Genomic DNA, 23,934 nt, shown 5'->3' with positions numbered 1-23,934 from the left:
AGTGTTGTAGGACCTTGATCGCGCGCGCCTGTCCCTCTCCCTTCTTGTGTGATGCGATGTGAGTTCGGTTTTCGGGGGTCCGGGTTCGTTCGTTTCCTCCTGTCGATGGCCCCGCTACTGCTCAGGGTGCAGAGAGAAGGCTATTCGCACAGTAAAAACCATAACTCAAACGCGATATAATTGCTAGTGGCGGGTGATTGAGTTATGGTTTCCTGTCCAATTCAGCCGTTCTTTGGCCGTACGCACTTCCATATGTTGGCATGTTAACGATTGACGACTTCGAAGCTGGTGCCAGAAGTAGAGAGTATCGACATTAGAGTGTGATGCCAATTGGAAGGTAGTGAACTGTTTTTAGGCTTCTCCTCTAGAGCACTTTTTCGTTGTAAGGTGAAATAATGGTAATAATATTCAAATTTTACGCATCTAATTTGGATGGAATACTGTTTATTTGATTCATTTGATTTGGTTTAAGAATTGAAGGGGATGATGCATGAACTATTAAAAACGAAATATTGTATTTCTATCTTTGAAGTCCAAAAGATGATTTGAATCTCAATACACCCTAAAATAACATGGCTGAATATTTTGAGACCCACTGCAAATCACTATCATGAAGTCAGTGTCGTGCAACCCTACCCTTTTGAAGCCACTGATGACGGCTGAATATTATTTATAAGAAATTATTTTTAATGCATAAATTTGCCTATGAAATCATAATAAACTCAAGTAACTTCCAAGTCATTTATTGTACAGAATGGCAAGTGTTGATTAACTGCTGCTGAAAACCAATCAAATACATATTCTCATCCTCTTTAAACTAGGAAGAAGATTTTATTACAGTCGGGCTTTTTCGCACATTATTGGCAGAGCCAGCAGTAAACCGAAAGCAATAAAATTATGGCGTCACTTTGTGTCCTCTTCTGCATTCTACTTGCCACTCAAGTTAATGACTTAGTTATAACGGTTTCTAGGGACTGGAAAATAATTTAGAATTTTAAGATAATTTTTTGCCCGAGAAGATCCGGTAGAACCTAACAATGTTAGGAATAAATTTATTGTCTTTGTATTCAGTCAATCAAACCAAAAAACGCTGTATCAAAAGGAAACTGACTACAAAATCGAATATTAACCAATGATGCAAAATGAATGATGGCAGTGGACAGAATATTTTTCCTAATTTTCATAAAGATTTGAGCAATAGGGAGAAAGTAACATAAAACTAAACATGATACGAAACGTTATAATTATAGAAAAGTCCAGGTTTTATGATTTCAGTTCATCGAGAAACAATAACAAAAGAGTCTCGGGGAAACGGCCATAGCCAACAAAACCAGAAACGGTGTATAACCTCTTAGACATGAGACGCAAACAAAGATCAGCCCAAATAACAATAATCAGTGTTTTTGGAAGACAATTTTATACATTTCACATCAAAATCTAGATGGATGTATTTTTTGTCGTAATATAAGTCCAGTTTTACGTTTAAAATGTACAATATATTGTAGGCCATGATAATGGTTCCATAAAAGGATCGAAAGGTCGATGATGAGCGAAAAACATTAGACTGCAAGTCGAAATAGCAGTATCCAATTACTAAAAAAGGAGCATTTTTTCATTTATCATATCACTTTTTTTTTCTAGCATAACTTATCTTAACAAACCAACAATCTGCATGCTTGAACTTTGACGGTGGTCATCGCTCAAGAAGAGAAAAATCGAACCAACGCATTTTCCTGCGCATTGTTTTTGCTTCCCATTCAAATTAAAATGTTATCAAAACTATTGAATTCAATTATGGAACCGTTCGAAGGTTTCCTTTCGCCATCTTATGGTGGCAACCAGGATCGCACACACGGCACGCCACACCACACACTGACACCCCTCCGCACTCGTTCACGGTTTCACATTTCATTCCTCCGCGCACACGCGGATATAAGCAATTAAGCTTCGAAAGCCGATCGCGCATGATCCGTCGGCATTCGTTACACCAGACGATAAATCAATCGTCCTTATCTGCCTCAACATGTTTTATGTTTTAAGACCAATCGATGGCTTTTTGTTGGCTTCGACGGGGTCTTCTTCCTACGCTGCTCTGTGCGCCTTTACTGGCACTGCTGGTGCCTGCCTGCGCTCTCGAACTCCCATTCCTTCATTCCGGGCGTACATTTACATCAAAATTCAGACTAAAATTAAGCATTTGAGCGCTCAGTGTGAGAGCATTCTTTGTTCCATCCCGTCTCGGCTCCGAAATCCCGGAGACGAGCGCTGGGAAATTAATCTCTTTTTAACTGACAAAATTTAATTTATTGGTTTTTTTGCCTCCTTTCTCCGGCAGCTTTCCTATTTTGGCTGGTCTTTCTTTTTGAAAAATATATTTTCTATCGCTCCGAGCAAAAAAAATGATTTCCAGAATATCACTATTAATGCGTACCCTAGGCTGTGGGAGCGGGCGAGGAGGAAAACGCAGGCCAGAACAGGAAACCATCAGCAGATGACAAAGCGCGGGTCCGTGCATACAGAAAAACGTATCTTCAAATTTCTCATAAATTGTAATTTATTGCTTTTCCATTTCGGTGTGCGTGTTGGTTCCATTTTCGTCTCACTTCGCCTGGTTTCGGATGCTGTGTGAGACACTGTCGCTTGACGATTGACGAGGTCGACTGCGGACTGGACTGGACGGATAATAAAAACGGAGACTGCCGATTGCCACCACACCACACCACACAGGCGAGGCAAGGCAAAGGCAAGACAGACAGACAGAAAGAGATACAGAGAGGCGTGGCCAGCAAAGTGTCCACGTCAGGCAAGCTCAAGAAGCTGTCCTTTTTCGCTTGATTTACATGTCGACTGCTGGTGCGGGGTTCTGAGCGTTTCGAAATTAAGAGGGACACTGTTGAGGCGGGATGGGAAAATAAAACTATGATTAATGACGGACCACTCACATGTCATCTGGTGGCGGTGCCCTGGCTCGGCAGAAACCTGTTCTGTTTGGAATGGAAGATGGCATTGGACAGAAGGAAGGGTCTGTTTTCGATGATGTAGGCAGATCGTTTCGAAAATGGTCGGGGTATGGCAAAGTGTGGGACTGAGAGCAGCGCTCGATACGATACTGTGCTTACGCGCATCATTATATTGTGAAAAGTGTAGATAAATTTTAAAATTTATTTCTGAAGCATCATAAATTTGATTTATTTGATAATAACTCTCGTATCGCTGCTGGATTGCAGACCAGTCGAACATCATCGGCTTGACTCGACTGAATAAACACAACACAGCAGGCCTAGAAAAGACCGTGTTGTAGCGTGTGGGGGTGGGTGACCGGAAAATGGCGTCCACAACCGCAGGCCAACGGGAGCGGTAGCTTCTTTTTTTGTTTCCCTCCTAGATCCACTGTTTCAAAATCAACTCTGACACGCATCATCATCATCCGAGCCGTCATCGTCGTCATCATGATTTATCACTCGGTATTGGTCGCCATCGTCGTCGTAGCCATCATTATTATTATCCAACATAGCGGAGAAACGATCCGAGCCGTATGTGGCAATGATGATCTATGCTTTATGGTCGCGCGCGTCTCCTACCCTCTCCGCCTTCCCACAGACGCACATGAACGCGCACACACCATCGCATCGTATCAGAGTCCGATTTCGAGCTGGCGTTCGTCTCGCTTCACGTTATTTTGCTATGATAATAATAATAATAAACTCGTAATAAAACAATAACTGTAAATCAAGTCGAATTGACAATGACAGAATTATCCAATAACATCTAACTATACACATGACTATAAATCAATTTTCATTCAGTCATTTTAACATTTTATAGATTATGGGTCGATGGGTGGTGGGCGGATGAATGCTCTCTCTCTCTGTAAAGTGAATATACCATCTCTCCCGCGCGCTAACAATACACGAAACACGATGGGTAATGAGGATATGGTCCTTCCTGTAAATAGATTAAGTGTTACAATGGGATGCATTTTTTGATTTGTGTTTTTTTCTGTTGTATTGCAGTGATTGTGGATTTAGAATATTTTTTCGTTCTGCTGGATTAAAGCGAGTTGTACTGTGAGCAGTGTTCGAGTTTAGTATTCGTTATAGATGAACTTCAATATAACATACAATTTCAATACAATTTCAAATTCCATGTCGACATTGGACCCTGTTCAGGTCTGTTTTGATGTTTCCAAGCGCCATTTTTGTGAATGACAATGGCTTGATACTGGTGCTAGAAAATGTCAGAATATATCAAAAATTGAAAGTATAATTTTTACACGCATGAGTAATACTGAATTGACATTTTATGACCGTACAAAATGGTACGGGAGGTCTTAGAGTTTCATATATTTTCCGCGTGTGAATTCTACCTGTGAACGACAGTAAAATTCAATCAATTTATTCAATTTTCTCGGATTTTATCTTAACCAAAAAATCATAATTCATGAACTGTACATCGTAGAAGTGAGCACATAAAAATCTTTTTTTGTCCTGATTATTTCTGCAGTTATTTTTACATGGGTTTTTTGAATTTATACGGCTTTTTCTCGCGAATTTCGAATTTGCGCAACTTGTTCACGTGAAATTCGGAATTTTCTTAGATTTCCCAGAATAGTTAATTTTCACCCGCTATGTTTTCATCAGTTTTTCATTTGCAAATCATTCATTTAGAGCTTCGGAGAGTTTTCATTCAATCCAATTACCGAATATTTGCTGATTTGACCTGACCTTATACACCACGAGTAATACCGCTCTTGAGTCTTTTTCGAAAGTATGTAGCTCTGAAGCGCGTCAAAAACTCGCTGCTCGCCCGCCGAGTTCATCACCTCTACATATGCTTACGAACTTCATTTAAATCTCTGAAGACTTCGCATGTTTCCAAAATTCACAGGAACGCACACTGTTTCCAAAGCTGCCAAAACGTGCAGTCGAAATTATTTTGACCCAAAAAAATTATTTTAGAGCCGTCTTCAAAGTTGTAGAACATTTCAAATAAACAACTTTGATGAAGGCATTATACTTCTATTTGTCTATTTAAAATGACTTTTGTAGAGTTTTCTACAGACTCTCTCAAAAATCAATTGTTTGCAATTTAACTTGTTAGAGTGACTTTCTACAATTTTTCAATGTTGTTCTATATAACGAAACAAACAATTGCATCAAATAAAGTTTATTTATTTATTTATTCTTAAATGTTATATTGTAAAGAAAACACAATGTAACACAATGTACAATGTAAAGAAAACACCACAAAAGCCCGTTTGAATAGACGGATAGAAGTATGGTGTCTTCCACAAAGTTGTTTCTTATAGACTGTGTTACAGTTTAGCCGAACAAAGTGAATTTCTATATGAAAAAATGCAGAAAAGAAAAATTTTCTTCTCAGTTTTAGGTAGATTAATTTTTAATAATAAAATTGTAACTTCAATGGATTAACTTTGCTGAAGCCACTACGGCTCCAAAATCAAATTTTCTTGGTCAAAATAATTCAGCTCACGTTTTGCAGCTTTAGAAACAGTGTGTATTGCTTTTTAAGGTTCAATCTTTTATTTTCTACACTTTGAGCTCTACATTTTTGACGTAGGACTGCGTCTTTGCTTTCTATACTAGAATATATTGTATAAAAATGAATATGGAACCGGCCGAACAACTTTGAACAGTAATCACTGTATGACTAAACTCACTATGAACAATATTTTAGTACGTCAGTTATCACTATTATTGTTTTGCTCAAAAGTGAAAATTTATGAAAAGCTTCAAAGTAAAATTTTTGTGAGAAATGAACCAATCACATGCGAGCATACCTGGCACAGACGTCAAGAGTAGACACCAAACGTCTACTGAAATAAAACTCGATCCAATTAGTATTTGGTTGCATAAAATGAGACTTATCTTCGTCAAACAGAACACACAGAAAAATATTAAGATATCATTTTGCAGCAAATTTATTGACTTTCAATGAAAAAATACTCAAAAAAATCTCGTTTTAGTTTCGAATGAATTCACGCACTTTTCGTTTTATCGCCCACTGTTTTTCAATTGGACGAAAATCTGGGCAATTTGATGGGTTGATAGCCTTTTTCGATGATATCAATTGCATTCTTTTTGTACCAATCGATGCCTTCCCGGCTGTAGTGGCAGCTGGCCAAGTCAGGCCTGATTGGGATCCTGGGATCTGCGCAAAATCTATTATTTCATATGTCTCTTCGTCCAATAAAGTGCAGCCGTCGAATTTGGCCAAGACTCTCTCATACAGCATGCTAGCGCGGCGATTTGCAACGAGAATGAGGGTCCTATTGGGGCGCTTGCTGGCGTCGAACGACCGACCGCAGGTCGCAGGTACGTCGAACGACCGCAGGCCTTCACACCGACAGATTCGTGTTGTACGGTGCCGAAAACTCCTTAGCCAAATCGCACAGAGTAATCCCAGGGTTCATCCAAACTGCTCTGCAGATTTACAATCGTAGCTGCTTGTCAATCGTTAGAGTTTCATTGAACCGTTCTAGCACGCTGTTTACGGTTGAATGCGGTTAAATGCAAGGCACTTAACAATGTTTGCACCTGACCACGTCGGATTTTCAAAGTGAGTGTGCAATACTGGCTCACGTCTTTCATATTTCATCTTCGAAAACTTTTGACCCGCTGACTCGAATTTGATGAAACTCTTACCACTATGTAAACAAATCTTTCTCATCACTAGAGGCGTCACAGTAAATGGAAAGCTGTGACCAAATATTAAGTGGATCTAACTTTATCCTCTCTATCAGTATCAAACAGAAATTTCACAGAATTTTCCCGTCGCATCAGGACGAGTAATCTTCGCTTCCATGAGCTTAGACTAATTTGATGTCTTTAAGGTAAAAGTTTTTGAAAAATTCTTGGCAACCCTTCTATTAGAAAGTATAAATTACTTTCTTCTATTAGAAAGTAATTAAACTGATGTCTTGAAAGAAAAGTATAGTACACCATGACTCCAAATAAATAATATAAAATGAATTAAACTAAATAAAAATATATTGAATACCTTTCTGTAAAGAAAGTAAGCCTTGGTTCTATACATTACGAATCGGAACTTGACCTTCTGTTTATTTATACACAGACTTCGCAGCCGACTGTTTAGTGTACAGGACAATTGCGGGGCTAGCGCTACGATCCTACTGACACTAATAGTCTCCCCCGAGCCGAGACTCGAACCTACGACGACTGGCTTGATAGGCCAGCATCGTACCTCGAGACCGACTGGGAGGCTGTAAAGAAAGTAAAAAGCACAAAAAGTTTTCACACTGAGAGAATTGCTCTCTGGGCTCCCTAGAAACGAGTCGCTCGTTTCTTTTCACTCGGGTACTGCCAGTTCGATCATATAAGGTGTCGAAATAACAAGCACTCCCTGAACGGTACATCGGTTCTTCGAAACGCATGAAAGTCAAGAAAAAAGTTTACAGTAGACCGCTTTCGGGACGAAAATGCGCCCTTGAGAACTGTTTACAGTATCATGGCATACCGGAACGTCAAGTAGTAAAAATTTGCAATATACTTTTCGAGGTTAAGTTTTCTTCAGAAAAACAAAATATAGGGAATAGCCAAATAAGAACGATAGGTAAAGTTTTGAGTAACATTGAAATGCTGTAGATTCGCCAAATATTGTTCAACTTTAATAACGCAATTAAACTGGAAAACTTTGAAGGTCTCGGATTACCGGATGTAGAAAGAAATCCTGAGTCGCGGCGAACCTCTTAATTTTCTGATAGGTTTGGTAATGGGCTGTCTGATAAAATGCTTATTTGCATCATGGGCATACAAGGAAGAACCATTCCTGAAGCGAATTGTTACTCAAGATCAAGCTATTCTTAACTACGGAAACAATTACTATCATTTTATGAAATATAATTTTAAAAAGTATATGTAATAGTGTTTATATGCCTCCGTTTGTGGCAGAACACACAATATAAATTCTGAATAAATATTAGTAAATAATTAATTCATCACAAAACATCCCCCCTATTAAAAAAAAAAAAACAAAAGAAAAGATCAAGCTATTTTTCATCCAAGAATTTTTCATCAAGAGATTTTTGCATCAAAAAATAGCATGCGTCGCTTTTATCTTCAGGTTTTATTTCATCAAAAATCTTCTAAAAGACATGATTCTGTAAAGAGGCTGCATTGGCCACACCCGGGTCCCCTACAACGGGTATTCAGGTTGTTCCTGGAGTGAGTAATGCAACCTGTTTACAGAAATGTGTTTTTCAGAAGATTCCAAATGAAAAATCCTGAAAATAGAGGGGACGCTTCCTAATTTTTTTTTAAATAGAGGGGACGCTTGCTTATTTTCGAAGCTAAAATGTTAATGTCCTCACTACGGTTTTTTTCGAAGCGTTCAGGTTTTTCCTGGAGTCGTCAATGCAACCTATACTGCGAAACATGTCTTTTGGAAGATTCTTGATAAAAATTCCTGAAGATTAAGGCGTCGCACGCTACATTTTTATGCAAAAATGCAAATAAAATGTGACAGGTTACTCTTGGGAATTCCGGACGAAAAATGACAATTTCCCGATGTGTTCTTGACCGACTTCTGATCTTGATGATTCATTTGCTTCAGAAATGGCTCTCTTATCTATGCCCATGATGTAAACAAGCATTTTTATCAGGCAACATTTTAACAAATCCTTCAGAAAGTTACCAGATTCACCGTGCCTACTGGAACTCAGGAATACTTGTGGTCAGAGAATGAGACTTTAAAAGTTTTTCAGTATAAAGTTACAGCATTTCAAAGTTGATCATTTGCGTATCAGATTTATTTTTACTATCCCCTGTATAAATAATCAACATTTTTAGTTCGGTTTGCTTACAGCTACAGTAGAAAGATAATGAATCATGATCGGAACAATTTAGACTATTTTCATGGTACATATATTTTCATGTCACATTTTCACCATTAATATCGCGTTGAATCATGAACAATCCGATGTGAGTTCATTCAAATATATCATTATATCTAATCATAGAATTCAAAACAGTCTTTAAATTACAGATTCATTCGAATTCATGTATTTTTTTATTGTAATTATCTAAAACTATTGGGCACTCAGAAGGGAAACTAACAAAAACTTTTCCATGAGTTGTACCAACTCCGTCATTTTATTAAGCACAGGCAAAGTGAAGTGGTGAAGTCTCAAAAGTAAGATGTTCCGGTGATGATTTAAAGCTGTTCCTATCATGATACAAAACAGGCCTTCGTATTTCATCAAAAATTCCAACTTTGAAGCAAATATTTAACACAAAAAGTGTTTCTACATTAAATTTATAAGTCATAGAAGCATTTCATATAAAAATATAAACTGCAATCTTAGAATATTTGTATCCATTATCAGTGCTTGCAAACAAGCGCCGGTAGCAATTATAAGGAAAAACTGTGTCCGAAAATGGATCATTTTTTTAGACTAGTAATGAAATAATAATACTCAAACTATCTTAATGAAACTTTCTGAGCAGCATTAGGAGAAGTCGCTTGATGTTTTTGCTGAATGATATCGAACATTGTTTATTATATGATGGAGGAATATCGTAAAAAAAATTTCCGATCATGATACATTTTCGGACTGTTCCGATCATGATAAATTACATAAATACAGTCATACCTCGATATAAGGCAACCTCGATATAACGTAACTCGATATAACGTAACTTTGAAAATGTATTGAAATTGAAAATAAATGATACAGCAACTGTTTTCGGGGTATAAAGTGCTTCAAAAAAGTGTTTGTAGTAAGTTTTAAAATTAATAAATCTAATGCGAAAATTGTCTTAAATGGGCATAAAAAAGGTTTTAAAATACTAATAGGTGATGGAAAATAGGTTTTCACGCATCCTTCAGTAACAATTCACAGTCTTGCATCAATTCGAAAAAAAAATTGTTTTTGCTTGTTGAAATTTTTTCTAAATGGGCATAGGAAAGGTTTAAAAATACTGATAGGTGATGGAAAATATGTTTTCGCGCATCTTTGAGTAACCGTCAACAGTCTTGCATCATTAAAAAAAATTTTTTTTTTGCTTGTTGAAAATTGTCCTAAATGGGCATAAGAATGGTTTAAAATTTCTGTTAGGTGATGGGAAATAGGTTTTCACGCATCTTTGAGTAACCTGTGTATGAACTGAAAAAAAAAAATTTTTTTGCTTCTGAAAATATTTCTAAATGGGCATAAGAGTGGTTTTCAAATACTGATAGTTGATGGAAAATGGGTTTTCGCGCATATTTGAGCAACCATTAACATTTTTGCATAAATTAAAAAAAAATTTTTTTGCTTCGATATAACGTAACTCGATATAACGTAACGAAAATAAAAATAAAGTTGTCTTATATCGAGGTATGACTGTAAGCAAAATATTGGCTAAGTTAAGTGTCCGAAGTTATCAGAAAATTTGCTTTTATCGAGAAAAATCTAGGAAAAATTGTTTTTTTTTTATTTATGAAAAACTTGCCTCATGATAAAATTTAGTTCTTTCTACATTTGAATTCAATATTAATGAATAATTATTTCAATAATTAAAAATTTAGTATTCAATAATTATTCTTCTGAGTGCATTATTCCTAAATTAATATCTATAATATTCATTCAGGGCATATTAAAAAAATGAGGCTGATGGAATGAGTTGAACTCGTTTCGGTACTAGCGATTTTGGGAAAAAAAAGTACTAAAATAAATTACCCTCTTAGAAACATCGAAAACATTTTAGTTCTGAAGCTGCCTGAAGTTGACACTGTTTTTGCCCAAAAATTTAATAAATAAATTTATGAACTCGTTGTTCCATTTTTTATCAATGTTTTTTTTTCTCTTCTCCTTTCAGTGAAATGGCCAGCCCTAGATGCCAATCGAGGGAGTCATCCGGCGGTGGCCGTTGCCCATCGGACGAATCGATCCGCTCCGAGGGCGACCGGGACGGACAGAACTCGGGCCCGAACATGAGCCCGGTTTCGATAACGCTCCCGCCCACCCTTCCGCCAGCAGCCGCCGCCGCCCTCCTGCCTCAGCATTCCGCCGCGATGGCCGCCTATCTGAACGTGGCCGCCGTGGCGGCCCAACAGAATCGCCTGCTACTAGGTTCGCCGCTGGCCGGACTAGCAGCCGCCCGAAACGGTTCCCCGCCGATTCTACCTCCGCTGGCGTCACCGACGGACGAAAGCGACGACGCTGCGCTGGACTTCAGCAAAAAGCGCACCGACAGCGGAACGGCCGACGACGACGGTGCCAGTGACTGCGAGGACGGCGATGCTGTCAATCTAAGCGCCAAGTCCGGCGATAACAGCCCGCTGGATCTGTCCGTCAGCCATCGGAAGCGAACGGGTGATGACTCCCATTCGCCTCCACCCCGGAAAGCTCCTCGCTCGCTCGACTACAAGCCGGCCATCGTTACGCCGTGGAGTTCACCGGTAACACCTCAGCTTCCTTACTTTGCCGCCGCAGTAGCAGCCGCTAGTCTATCGCCCAAGAACAATCACAACGATTGGAATGGCAAACACAAAGGTGTCACCAATGAGGCTGCTAAAGCACTAGAAAAAATGACCGAGCTGAGTCGCCTCGGAGGAGAGGAGATCTATAGACCTTCGAACAATAATCCCGTTGCAGGAGGTGCCAGCGCAGGTGGCGGACGTCACAGCGCTTGGCAATCGCACTGGCTCAACAAAGGAGCTGATTCCGCCAAGGATGTCCTCAAATGTGTCTGGTGCAAACAGAGCTTCCCCTCGCTGGCAGCAATGTCCACCCACATGAAGGAAACCAAACACTGCGGCGTTAATGTTCCTCCAGGCACCGGAATGCCCCAACAACCGATCCAATCGCAACCACCGAATTCGTCCAACCAGAACACCGGTAGTAGTGCTTCCAACAAACCTTCACCGAGTGAATTAAATCTTCTAATTAAGGAAACTATGCCCCTTCCTCGCAAGCTTGTGCGCGGTCAGGACGTTTGGCTCGGCAAGGGTGCCGAACAAACGCGGCAGATTCTGAAGTGCATGTGGTGCGGCCAGAGCTTCCGAACCTTGGCAGAAATGACGGCTCACATGCAGCAAACTCAACATTACACCAACATTATTTCGCAAGAACAAATCATATCGTGGAAATCATCCGACGGTGACAAGCCCGGTTCAGGAGCTCCTGGTCCCAGTGGAAACGCCTCGAATCCCTCGGGGACTCCCAACACTCCGGCCGCCCAAGCTAACAGTCATGTCAGTGCGGTACTCACTTGCAAAGTGTGCGACCAAGCGTTTTCATCGCTCAAAGAACTCAGCAATCACATGGTGAAAAATGCACACTACAAAGAGCACATCATGCGATCGATCACCGAAAGTGGCGGCAGGCGAAGGCAGACCCGAGAGAAGCGAAAGAAGTCACTTCCTGTACGAAAGCTGCTGGAAATGGAACGGGCCCAGCACGACTACAAGAACGGCGAGAATCCTACATCCAATGCAGCCAACAAACCGATCCGTGATCTCGGCGCCGGGAAAATAACCTGCGAAAAGTGCAACGAGAAAATCGAAACAACCATGTTTGTGGATCATATCAGACAGTGCATCGGTGGAACGGCGATCCTGCAAGCGCAACAGCAACGCGAAAAGTTGAAAAACGCCCTACTTTCCAACACCATCATCCCGCCGGATTCCATCAGTCCGGTAACGCCGCTCAGTCGCGATGGCCGTAAATCGGTTGGCGATGATCTGTCGTCGCCACTTTCACTGCAAAAATCACCCATGCCAGCGGATCTGTCCTCGCCGGCGTCCGCGAAAAAAGATGGCGAGAAAAGTTCCTCTCCCTCGGTGTTGAATGCAATCGAACAGCTGATAGAGAAAAGTTTCGATACCCGTTCGCGGCATCCGAGTACCAATTTCGGGAATACCAATCAAAGTACGACCCCGCTTGGTTCGAGCATTCTGAAACGTTTGGGTATTGATGAGAGTGTTGACTACACCAAACCACTGGTAGACCCGCAGACAATGAACCTTTTGAGGAGTTACCATCAGCAGCAGTACGTATCGCAGTTTGGAAGACGAGAACGAAGTGGCAGCGAGTCGAGTTCTATTTCGGAGCGAGGATCGAGTCGGGTGGATTCGTTGACGCCGGAGAAAAAGTACGACACGACTGGGCACTCGACCCCTAGGGGAACCCCGGAGAAGCAATTCATAGAAGACCATAATAACAGTGACGAACAGACGGTGAACATAAAGCGGGAAATGGCGAGCGATGACGAAGATGAAGGCGAGAAACAGGAACCGTCGAAAATAAAAATCAAAAAAGAGCTCGATGATGACGAGGAAGAGGGACCTATGAGGCCTCCGAGTAAATCCAATGATGAGGCGGCGGATGCCGAAAAGGAACACCGAAGACGGTGTAGTGTGGCTTCTAGTCCTGCCCCGAGTCCTCGACTGTCAACCGCCAGTGTCCCACTGAGCCCATCAGCTAGTCCCATCAGTGACCATCATTCCATTGCTTCACGGTCGACTCCGGGGGTGGCGGATGGCAACAGCAAAAAATCATCATCCGGTGGTAACGTGAGCAGCAGCTTGGGCGCCCTATCTTCGATGTTCGACAGCTTGACCGGTGCGGGAAGTGCAAGCAATGCCGAGACAGGTGGATCAGGAAAGAAATCAAACGCTCATCCATTGGCGGCACTGCAGAAACTTTGTGATAAAACTGAGACGCAACCCAGCGGCAGGGCCGGAACGAGCAGTGCACTACTATCGGCTACTACCAATGCACAAGCTAGTAGAACTGCTCCAGGAGCAATATTGGCCTTTAGCTGGGCGTGCAACGATGCCGTTGTGTCGGACGAATCGGTAATCAAATGTGCCTACTGTGACACGACATTCACCTCGAAAGGTGCCTACAGGCACCACTTGTCCAAGGCGCATTTCGTCAACGATGAAGTGATTCCCGATCCCAAGGGTCAGGGCTCCCTCAAACCCGGTTCTCCCCACTCGCCTAAATCCACCGGAAGTGGCACTGGAATGAGCAATCGTGAAAATTCGAACCGTGCCGACGGCGGTGGAACTCCTGTGCCTTCGATGGGTGGCGGCAGTAGGGACAGCGGCAGTGGCAACGGGCAGGCGAAAAGCCCACCATCAGCGCAATCACCGGCGGCATTCGACGAGAGTCCGCACTCCAAGTTTCTCAAATACACCGAACTGGCCAAACAGTTGTCGTCCAAGTACGTCTGACATTCCTAAGTTTCGTAAGCCCGGCAGGTTTTCTTTTTCGTTTTCTATCCAATATGTAAATATTTCGCTGAATTGTCGGAATGATGATGGACAGCCTGATGTAGAGCGAGAGCGAGTTTATGGGGAATTATACGGGAGAGTGAGCAAAAGGGAAGACACCCGGTTCGGGAGCAAAAGAGAGCAGAAATGAGGTAGTAAATAACGTATTTATGTGTGAATCCATTTCTGCCATGAGCGCTGCGTTCAATAACCACTTGAAGCAGCAGCGTAGAGACGGCAAAACGCAGACTGAAGGAAAGAAGGAAAAAACAAGCACTGATCAACAACACAGAAGCGGCAAAGCCGACGGGAGCAGGTTTTTTCTTCTTTTGATATGTGTCTCTCTACGTTCGCATTGAATGTGGCGGCCCCTTTAGATGTGTTCGTGAATCTCGTTTTTTCGCTTCTTTTCAATAACCCGATTTAATACCTTTTATATACACATCAAAACGGCCCAAAGTGTGAGGGAAACGACGAACACATGATCGCAGCAGTGGTGTACAGAAAACGAAACTTGCACACACAAACACGCGCACCATGCGGGCGGGTAAAGACAGTGGAAACACAAAGTAGAGCAAAGTAAAAGTCGACTCGATTGTGAGTGGTGTGTGTAGCACTTGAAGTGCACTTTTCGTGCCTCTGTTGTGTGTTGCTTTGCGCCGGTTGCTGTGTGAAGTAGGAGGACGGAGAAGAAATCAATCAAATGAAATAAAGCCAGCGTCAGCGAATTATAAAGAGCAGGCTGTACCTTTGGGTTGTCTTTTGACGTGGATGGAAAGGGTAAGGATGTCCGTAGACAGACAGAGCCATCGAAAGGCCGTTCGGTTCTGCTTGTGTGAAAACAAAATGGAGTTCGCTGGGGCTCTGTGAAAGATGGATCGCAAGCGAGTTCTGCAAGAGCTTTTGGTTTTACTCTCGAACGCAAACTTGTTGAGGGATGCAATTTGCTAATAATTTCGCTTGTTTTACAAGCAATAAACAGACGTCGGGATCATGCTATTGATTCGTCAATTAGTGACTCTAATTTTAAATTAGCGGATTAGTGATCCCACTGGTTAGTTGAAAACATGGCTTCGAAGAAAATTAACAAACAGAGAGGATTTTTACTGAAGCTAAACCTCTGAAACCGTACACAAATTGCCTCAACCATGAACAGGCTTCACTACGAAAGTGACGTTTAGAAGTTTCTTTCAAAAACCATTCAAATTTCTTTATGCTATTTAGTATTTCTCTTTCAAGAGACAAATGCACTTTAGATTTCCAACAAACATTTTTCGTGTCCCTTTCATCCTTATGAAAACTTTGTTGGCGTTTTTCGTACTTTTCAGATGAATGCTAGAATAGAAGTATTTTTTTACGATCTGAGTTAATCAATTTGAAAAAAAAAAAAAGAATAATAACTTACAGCATTGTTTATACTAAATATTATTAATTGGTAAAAAACGTGGTTGAAAAATTAAATTTTGAGGAAATTTCAAACAAAATATGTATTCAAAATTTGATATTTACACTTGTTCTATTAACAATAAAAAATTTCGAACCAAATCGGAACATAAGTTTAATTTGGCACTCATTTGCCACTCTCCAACAGTATCATTTTTACATAAACTCGCTCAGCTTGTTGTGATTCAATTTACTAGGTACATATCTTGAGGATTAGAGCGAAACCCCAGGAAAGCCATCTTATTATAAACTTACGTGCGAATCTCCCAATGCGGTCACCTTTCTGTGTTGGCGGCCTTTTGCAATACGAATGATTTATTAACCTACCAAACCATCAAACATTATTCGGGCTTTTTGCTTCAAACTTGTGAACAATGTAAATTAGGTATACAAAAACATAAAATGTAACTTTTTGGATAACAAATACATACGAGAGTTAGATATTGCGTACTTTGTACAGTCAACATTACGAATGAGTTCATTCAACAAGTCAAAATTGTGTTACATAATATAGATTTAGAAGAAAAAAAAAGTAATCAGATATACGAGTCCATCACATCACACACAAAAATAAACAAATACTTTAAAATTTCCTTCTAAGTAGTAAAGGCGAATGAAATAACGTATGTTACAAAAATACACAACACATGAGTCAACAAAAAATGCGAGATGGCGTAGAGCAAAATTATTCAATTAAAACTGAAATTTGGTATACGTAATTTACACTCAAACAAAAAAAAAACGCATAAGTATTACACAACTTCTGAAATCAACAAAATACGAATATATTACGAAAACTCAAGTTTTAAACTGCAAACAAGAAATTATACGAAATTGAAACTTTTGGTATACGGTGAAAACACAAACAAATAAGCAAACAGGAAGGAAATCCGGCATTTCGTTTAGCAGCGCCATAAACGTAGAACCACAAGAAAAAAAAACACTAATTTGCGTGCCAAAATTCAGTATACTAGTAGGGAACTTAGAAATCAAGCAAGCTCCTGCAAAACAGACATTTGCTATACCGAAACAAAATCAAACAACACTGCGACTAGAGTCAATGCGTTTATTTTGAGATGAAGAAGAAAAAATACCCAAGGTTCAGCTAAACACTATCTTCAAACTGACTAATAGAACGCTGCTAGTAGACGAATCACGTTAATACAGAAACACTCCCAGTGCTCCCAGGTTTGCATTTATTTAAAGTTTATTTTCTGTTTTTTGTTCACCTTCTTCGTAACATGTAAGTATGAAAAAAAGAAAACATTGTGATTTCTGTACATAGACTCTACCACGTTTCAGCTGAACAATAACTGAGTTCTGGTCTTACTTTTTTCCTGTTTTGGTTTATCAAAGAAAAATTTTATTGTCATTAGTATGCACAAATCATGTAAATATTCTCTATCGTCAAACAACCGATGCATACAACAGTGAAAACGTTATACATCTTCTAGCTATCCAAACAGTAGTGAATATAAACATACGAACTATGGTATACCTTTGATTGGAAATTGAACACAAGCTAGAAATTCATAAGTTTTAGACACTAAATTAAAAGAAACGTAGGGTAAACTATATTATAACATTACGAGGTGAAACACGCAGAACCGTATTTATTGAACAACTAATTGCAAAAAATAATAAGTAAAAGCTAAATAGTATTATAGAGGTAAACAATATTGGAGACTATGAAAGATCAAGTGAAACGAGATGAAAAAGTGAGCATAATAATGTATACGTGACCCGAGATCTGCTTGTGGGAAAGAATAAATTAAACTACAATGGTATACTCCGGAAGGAAAAAACCCAGAAAGTCGAATGAAACTTCAAGTACTAAAAAAGTATACGTAATTACCGCAAAATTTCGGAAACATAAAATGTCAAATTGGATTCCGCAGATCCGAGCATCGATATAAAACTGAGCTAGCAATTTGAGAGAAGTCGCGCATAAGTCCTTTCTTCACTCGTACGAAGTAAAACCGAATCAGTACTCCAACATTTTAACTAAATCAAACGATAAGAACGATTAGCGGAGAGCAGTGAACAGCAAATCAGAGTACCGTTGGATCGAAAAACCGAAAACTAAACAATTGTATCTGTAAAAATATGAAACTTATTAGCATGCCTAGTATAAAAATAAAACAAACAAAAAAACATGCGAGAAACACACTGCAACACTATTCGACAACAACAATTTAATTTGATCGATTGTAGAATATAACGCGTAGTGGCAAAAGCATGGCGTTGAACACAGTAACGTTTCTCGATTATTCAGCCTGCATACTCCTTACTCCTTCTTCAATCACCACCACACGAATCCGCTACCTAACGGTTTTTCATTTACTCGATGCGCGCTGTATCGTTTGTAAGTATTTCAGTTACAGTGCAGATATGCAAAGTATAAACACTAGACCCCCCCCCCCCCCTTCGCGAGGTGGTCTGTGTCAGTTCTCTATAAGTGCATACAAAACAGTGAAAAATTGAATACAAAATCTATAAATATAGATATAAATATATATTATACGAGATATGAAAATCAATTATTATTTAAATGCAATTTTTAAAAATTTTAAAAAACCGAAAGCTCAAAATAAAAATATGTATATGTTAAAAATTTCAAATATTGTGATTGTTTTTATTTAACATTCTGAGGTCAGAAAAAGGACGAAAAGAAATTTCCTACTTGTCCAAACATTGATTATTTTCGAATAATTTTGAAATGGTAAGTAAACTTTGTTTTGTGTATCTTCGAGTCAGAGGATTTTACCCCTCAATGTTACCATCCGTTCAGTTGAATTTCAGGAAATATGTCGGGTAAGGATACTTGAGCACCAATAAATAAGTCGAAATACTTCAAATGCAATCTAAGCATGTGAAAAAATTCTAGAAATCGTGAAAGTAAGATTATGGTAAAATATGTATTATTGATTGCCACGTATTCATATTCAGATTTATAATTTTAAATTATCTTTTCTTGCATTACATCTATTTTTTTTTTAATTTCAAACCGCAAACTAGTTTGTGCGCCAGATATAGCAGCTTGACTGAAAACTAGGCATTTACTTCATACGCTTAGCTGAAGCTTTTCAATACTAATTTGTATTTAACTAAAATTTTTAAATAATAATTTGTGTTTAACTAAAACTCACAAAGAAGAATACGAGTTTAATATCACAAATGATACTATACATCTATGAGATCGTTGAAAAATCATAGCTTTTTTTTACAATTGCTGATTTTTGTCTGTAGGATTGTTTTTTTTTTCTACTATTGTTCCAAACATTAGAACATTACCTTCGTCAAAATGTCTGATTCGAAATTTCTTTATGATTTCTCGTACAAAAATTACATTGTTTAAAGAAGTCAAATTGCACGAGCAGATCAAAATGGTGTTATTTAGGAGAAGTCAAATAATGCGACTTTTCAAACATCAACAACATATGAGACAAAAGTTCAATTTCCTCAATAACCAAATATCAGCATGAGCAAAAAAAATCGTTCGTTCTGTGGAGAACACGGGAAAGGGTCTATTTCGCTCCTTGTCGCCCTATATTTGCATGTTTTTGTTTATATAGACCCATTCTTGTGCCCTGCACTGCATTAAACCATCACCAATCGATTTTCTGACCAATTTTTTAATGAAAAATGCTAAAATTTTATTTTAAATTAGGTAGTGAAAAGATAAAAGCGTTTCAAAATTTTAAATCATTTTCTATATCTCGGTTGCTTGGAGCAATTCCAATCATCATGCCGCTACCAAAAATACATTACAAGTTGATATTTGGTTATTTTAAATTGTTTACCAGTTACCAGCCATCTACGAATTTTAAATAGTTTTTGGATCGATTTCTGGCCCTAGAGCTATATCCCGGTTCTGTAAATAATTTTATTGTAATCTACTTTGCCATGTTTTTTTGTTTACCAAAAAACGTATGTGGCCATTAAAGATATCAAAATGATGTTTGAAGTCAATTTCCGGTTTTTAGGCGCAATTCCAGTTTCGAAAATACTCATATTAGATGGTATGTGGCCATTTCGGGTTACATTATAGAATCATATTCCTAGCTTCTGAGCATTTCCCTGTTTCTGGAAATCAAATAAGTTAACTAGAGTAGACGATCTTGCTCGAGGTCCATTTTCGGTTCTTTCTATCTTGCTTAAAGGTTCTGAAGACTGATTCGTTAAACTTGAAAACTGAAATATTTTCTCCTCTTTCCTCTGAATGTAACTCCTGCTCTTTGATCTCTTTTTTCCTTCTCTATCTTTCTTTCTTCTACATTAGCGAACCTATACATTAGAGAAATGACAAGACACTCACCGTTAAGGCAACTGTCAACATCAAAACGGATAACGGCAATGCAAATTTATACAGCTCGCCCGTTTTGATGTTGACAGTTGCCTTAACGGTGAGTGTCTTGTCATTTCTCTAATGTATAGGTTCGCTATTCTACATGGTCGTACACACCTAGACCTTTAACTCCATAACCTCTCCTCCTTCTTCATTTGAATCCTTCACTCTACCACTGATTTATTCAAAACACTCACTACTCAAAGTCAGCCATCTACTAAACTACCCACCTCCTCCATCGTCCATACCACCCACCCATAAACTGAAAACTGGATGTCGTCATTTCGGTTTTCTAAATGGCATCGGACACCAATTTTCGGTTTAAGGCGTCATATGGGTTGTGAGGTCGTATTCACGTCGATCAGTTCAGCTTTTTACAGGTTTCCAGAAGCCGGAAGACAACGGTTTTTAAAATGGCATCGGACATTGTTTTTAATTTACTGGGAATACTTCCGGTTTAAGATCATTACTGGGGAGTACTTCAATAATTATTAGATTAACACAATTTTGCAGAGACCAAAAGTGATGAATAAGATTTTGAAATGGCGTTAGACAGTTACTGTTTCTTTGGGGGTCAGTGCCGAGATTGGAGAGTAAGTAACCATTCAATTCAACTTTACTCAGCACTCCAGAAAATGTAAGTCGCCATTTCGGATTCCAAAAGGGTGTCAGATATCGATATTTAGTCCCTGGACGTTAACTCGTTTTAAAGTGTGTCTATATTGGGATTTTCATGCATTCTCTGAAACAGGAAGTATTGAATATCAAAATGTTGTTGTACATCGTTCCCAAATTATTAGATGATATCTTAACTCCAAAAATGCCAGTATTGAAAAGGTTTTTGAACGGTTTCTTCTATTTTATTCAGTGTTTCTGAAACTATCTTGAATTTAAATATAACATCAATCCATGATATTTGGCCTTTGACGTCATCCTCATTATCATAAATATCCTAATTGCGAGTAAAATAGATTTTCGCAGAATTCCAGATACCTGATTTCCGGTTTCTAAACATCATCTTGGTTGTGGAAGTCCCACTCTTGGAGGAATTGTGAATATTTTGACAGTTTTATACACCTTCCTAGAAACCAGATGTCGCCATCTTAGATTTAAAATTAACGCACGGTGCCTCTGATAGAAAAAACTTATCCGAAAAAAATTATTAGGTATCCCTCTAATACTCGCCATTCGAAAGCTCAAGATGTTCCCAATCATACACCACTAAAATTGAAATATTTTATCGGCGGGACTAGAACAATTTTTTTCAAACTTATTTTTATTTGAAATGCTAGTGAAAAGGATATAAAAAACATGTTTATGGTCATATCTAGAGTCAAATCATGTCTGGGAATTCCCAAAATTTCAAAGAAAAAGTTTCTTAGCTGCAGATTATTTTTTATCATGTTATTCAGTTGGATACTTAACTAATTACAGACAAAAGATATGACAAAAAGTAATAATTTAGAGATGTCCGCTATTATACAAAATTACGGCTCGAAGGAGTTGTTGCTCTTGGTTATCTGACGTTTCGGGAGCCTTCACTCGATTTCAGGTTATGTTGAAATCAAAATGAACAGTTTCACTAGCTTGCTCACCGTATTTACTCAATCCTGATTCTGTTAGCTCGCAAAAGTCTTCAATATGATATTTTAGAATGTGAAACTCAGAGGTTCCCACGATTTTGAAAAATTCTCATTCTTCGCTTTATAATCATTGCATAACTTTTCTTGAAAACAACTCTTGAAGACGTCAGTAAATCAATCGAGCGCCTGAAATGTGGGTAATGATAACAAACAGAAAAAAATAAAATAGTTTCGAGCCCTTATCGTTTTGAGCAATCCCAATGCTCCATCGTTTTCTATAACATGTCAGTTTTTTTAATCAATTTGTGGCAATTTCGTCCCGTAAATCCATATTTACTGTGGCTCTTTTGTAAATGGTATTTACAATCCCAAGTGTTATGTGGAGTGCAGGCGATGGGCAAATGCCAACTATTGTATCGCTTTGTTTTCCATATTTCAATAGTTCATCGATGCAATTGAAAAATTCCTCAGCCAATTTGCTTCGTGATCCTAGACCATTCCATTTCAATATTTCCACTATAAAAACACAAACACTGCTAAGTTTACGATACCACGTTTTGATCTCGAATCAAAACAAGAGATAGTAAATGGCCTACTTAGATCCTTTCCATGAATAGTTGTATAAAATTTGTGTGAAGTAGGCCCAAAAAATAATAATTAAACGAGATTCAAATCAATAAAACTTGGAAAAAAATTGTTCTAGACCCGCCGATAGAATATTTCAAATTTGGTGTCATATAGAAGAAGACACCTTAAGCTTTCGAATGGTGAGTACTAGAGCGATACCAATTCTTTTCAAATAACATCCTCAACCAGAGACACCGTGTAACGTCGAAGATCATGCTCCAGTCTTCTGAAACCAACTTCTGACCTCCAAACGAGACTATTTCTTTCGACCTCTCCTTCTCTGGAAGTTGTCTCTTCCTCTTTCCAATATTTCTATGACCACCTCTTTTGTACAACGAACACGTATGCCAAGTTTGGTGGAAAACGGTTCAGGCATTTGAGAGTTATATTGGAACATACATACGAATACATACAAAACTTGTCTTTTAATTAAATAGATTGAAAAAAAAAGGCGAACTAATCTTTCATACTGTGTGGTCCGGCCTTTCTCAAACGAAATACACACGCTTCAATTCTCTGAAGAAAAAAAAACTACAACTGTATAATCTCTACGTCTTTTCCATTCAAAATAATAACTTTATTTAACACCCAACAACGCAACTCCAATGAATTTTTAATACGAAAAAGTTAAATTCTGTAGCTCAGTTGAATATATTGGCATTTTTGACTTCGTTCCTCACGAGAATTGCACTGAAGAATGGCCAAATATCACCTATTACGGCTGTTTTCGAAGATGACACCCCGTTAAGCATATAGACGAGGGGCATAGTACGCTAGGCATAATGGACGGCAGGCATACGGACACGAGGCATATGGACGCGAGGCCGAATGGACGCGAGGCCGAATGGACGCGAGGCTATGCCTAACATCCATATGCCTAGCGTCCATATGCCTCGTGTCCCGCCCCCGTTTTCGAAACATAGATGATGCTCAGAGACCAAAATCAGACTCCAGATGCAGTAGAATCCATCATGACACCTTCAAGTTCCTAGAATACAACTTTTTTATATGGATCCTACTGCGAAAGTTTTTGCTATTCACACTTTTTGACATAGCACTTCGTTTTACGGTAACAAGCTGAGATGGGTATGCGAATTAAAAAATCGAAAACATCGAGAACGTCACCAAAATGTCCCAGTTCCAAATGCTTTTAACTCAGTCAGTTTCCCACGGATTTCCTTCATTCTTGTAACAATCAATGAAATGCGGAAAATTGTAATTTTATGATGCTAACTATTGTACTTCAGAAAAATAGTGCTTTGTTTTGAGCGCAGATATCGACTAATAGAACTAAATACAAGTCCGACGGTATTGGGTATGTTCAGATCAGGAACGATATTTAGAGACCAAAAATCGACTCAAGACGTCGTGGTGGGGTGATAGGGGCTTCTGGTTCCTGGTAAACAGCCTTAAATGCAGAAAACCATCCGACATAAATATTTCCAGAATAGAAACGATACCCAGAGACTGAAAGTGAACTCCAGACGCCATTTTAACAATTGAGAAAGTGACTTCCAGTTCTAGAAAACAGCAAATGAAGCCAAATACCATCTAATATGAATACCAGAGACCCGAAGTCGACTCCAGACACCCAAATGAATGGCCCGGAATACCAAGAATTGTATAGCAATCGACTCAATTTGACGAACTTAACAATATCTGTATGTATGCATGTACGTATGTAACTGGTAG

At 38.9% G+C, this 23,934-nt stretch overlaps 1 protein-coding gene across 2 annotated transcripts in view; it reads left to right on the top strand.

Annotated features, from left to right (window-relative positions):
• The window catches only part of LOC129732216 (protein tiptop), a 519,376-nt gene extending 501,071 nt beyond the window's left edge, over window positions 1-18,305 (top strand). For both annotated transcript variants that reach the window (XM_055692864.1, XM_055692865.1), the window contains one exon: window positions 10,839-18,305. In XM_055692864.1, the coding sequence (XP_055548839.1) occupies window positions 10,839-14,202 (3,364 nt within the window). In that variant the 3' untranslated portion in view covers window positions 14,203-18,305. The remainder of the gene's footprint in view (window positions 1-10,838) is intronic.
• Window positions 18,306-23,934: the final 5,629 nt, after the last annotated feature.

The sequence above is a fragment of the Wyeomyia smithii genome, chromosome 3 (assembly GCF_029784165.1).
Source record: "Wyeomyia smithii strain HCP4-BCI-WySm-NY-G18 chromosome 3, ASM2978416v1, whole genome shotgun sequence".
Taxonomy (NCBI): Eukaryota; Metazoa; Arthropoda; class Insecta; order Diptera; family Culicidae; genus Wyeomyia; species Wyeomyia smithii.
Note: the sequence above shows the minus strand (reverse complement) of the source record. Positions and strands in the feature narration are given on the sequence as shown.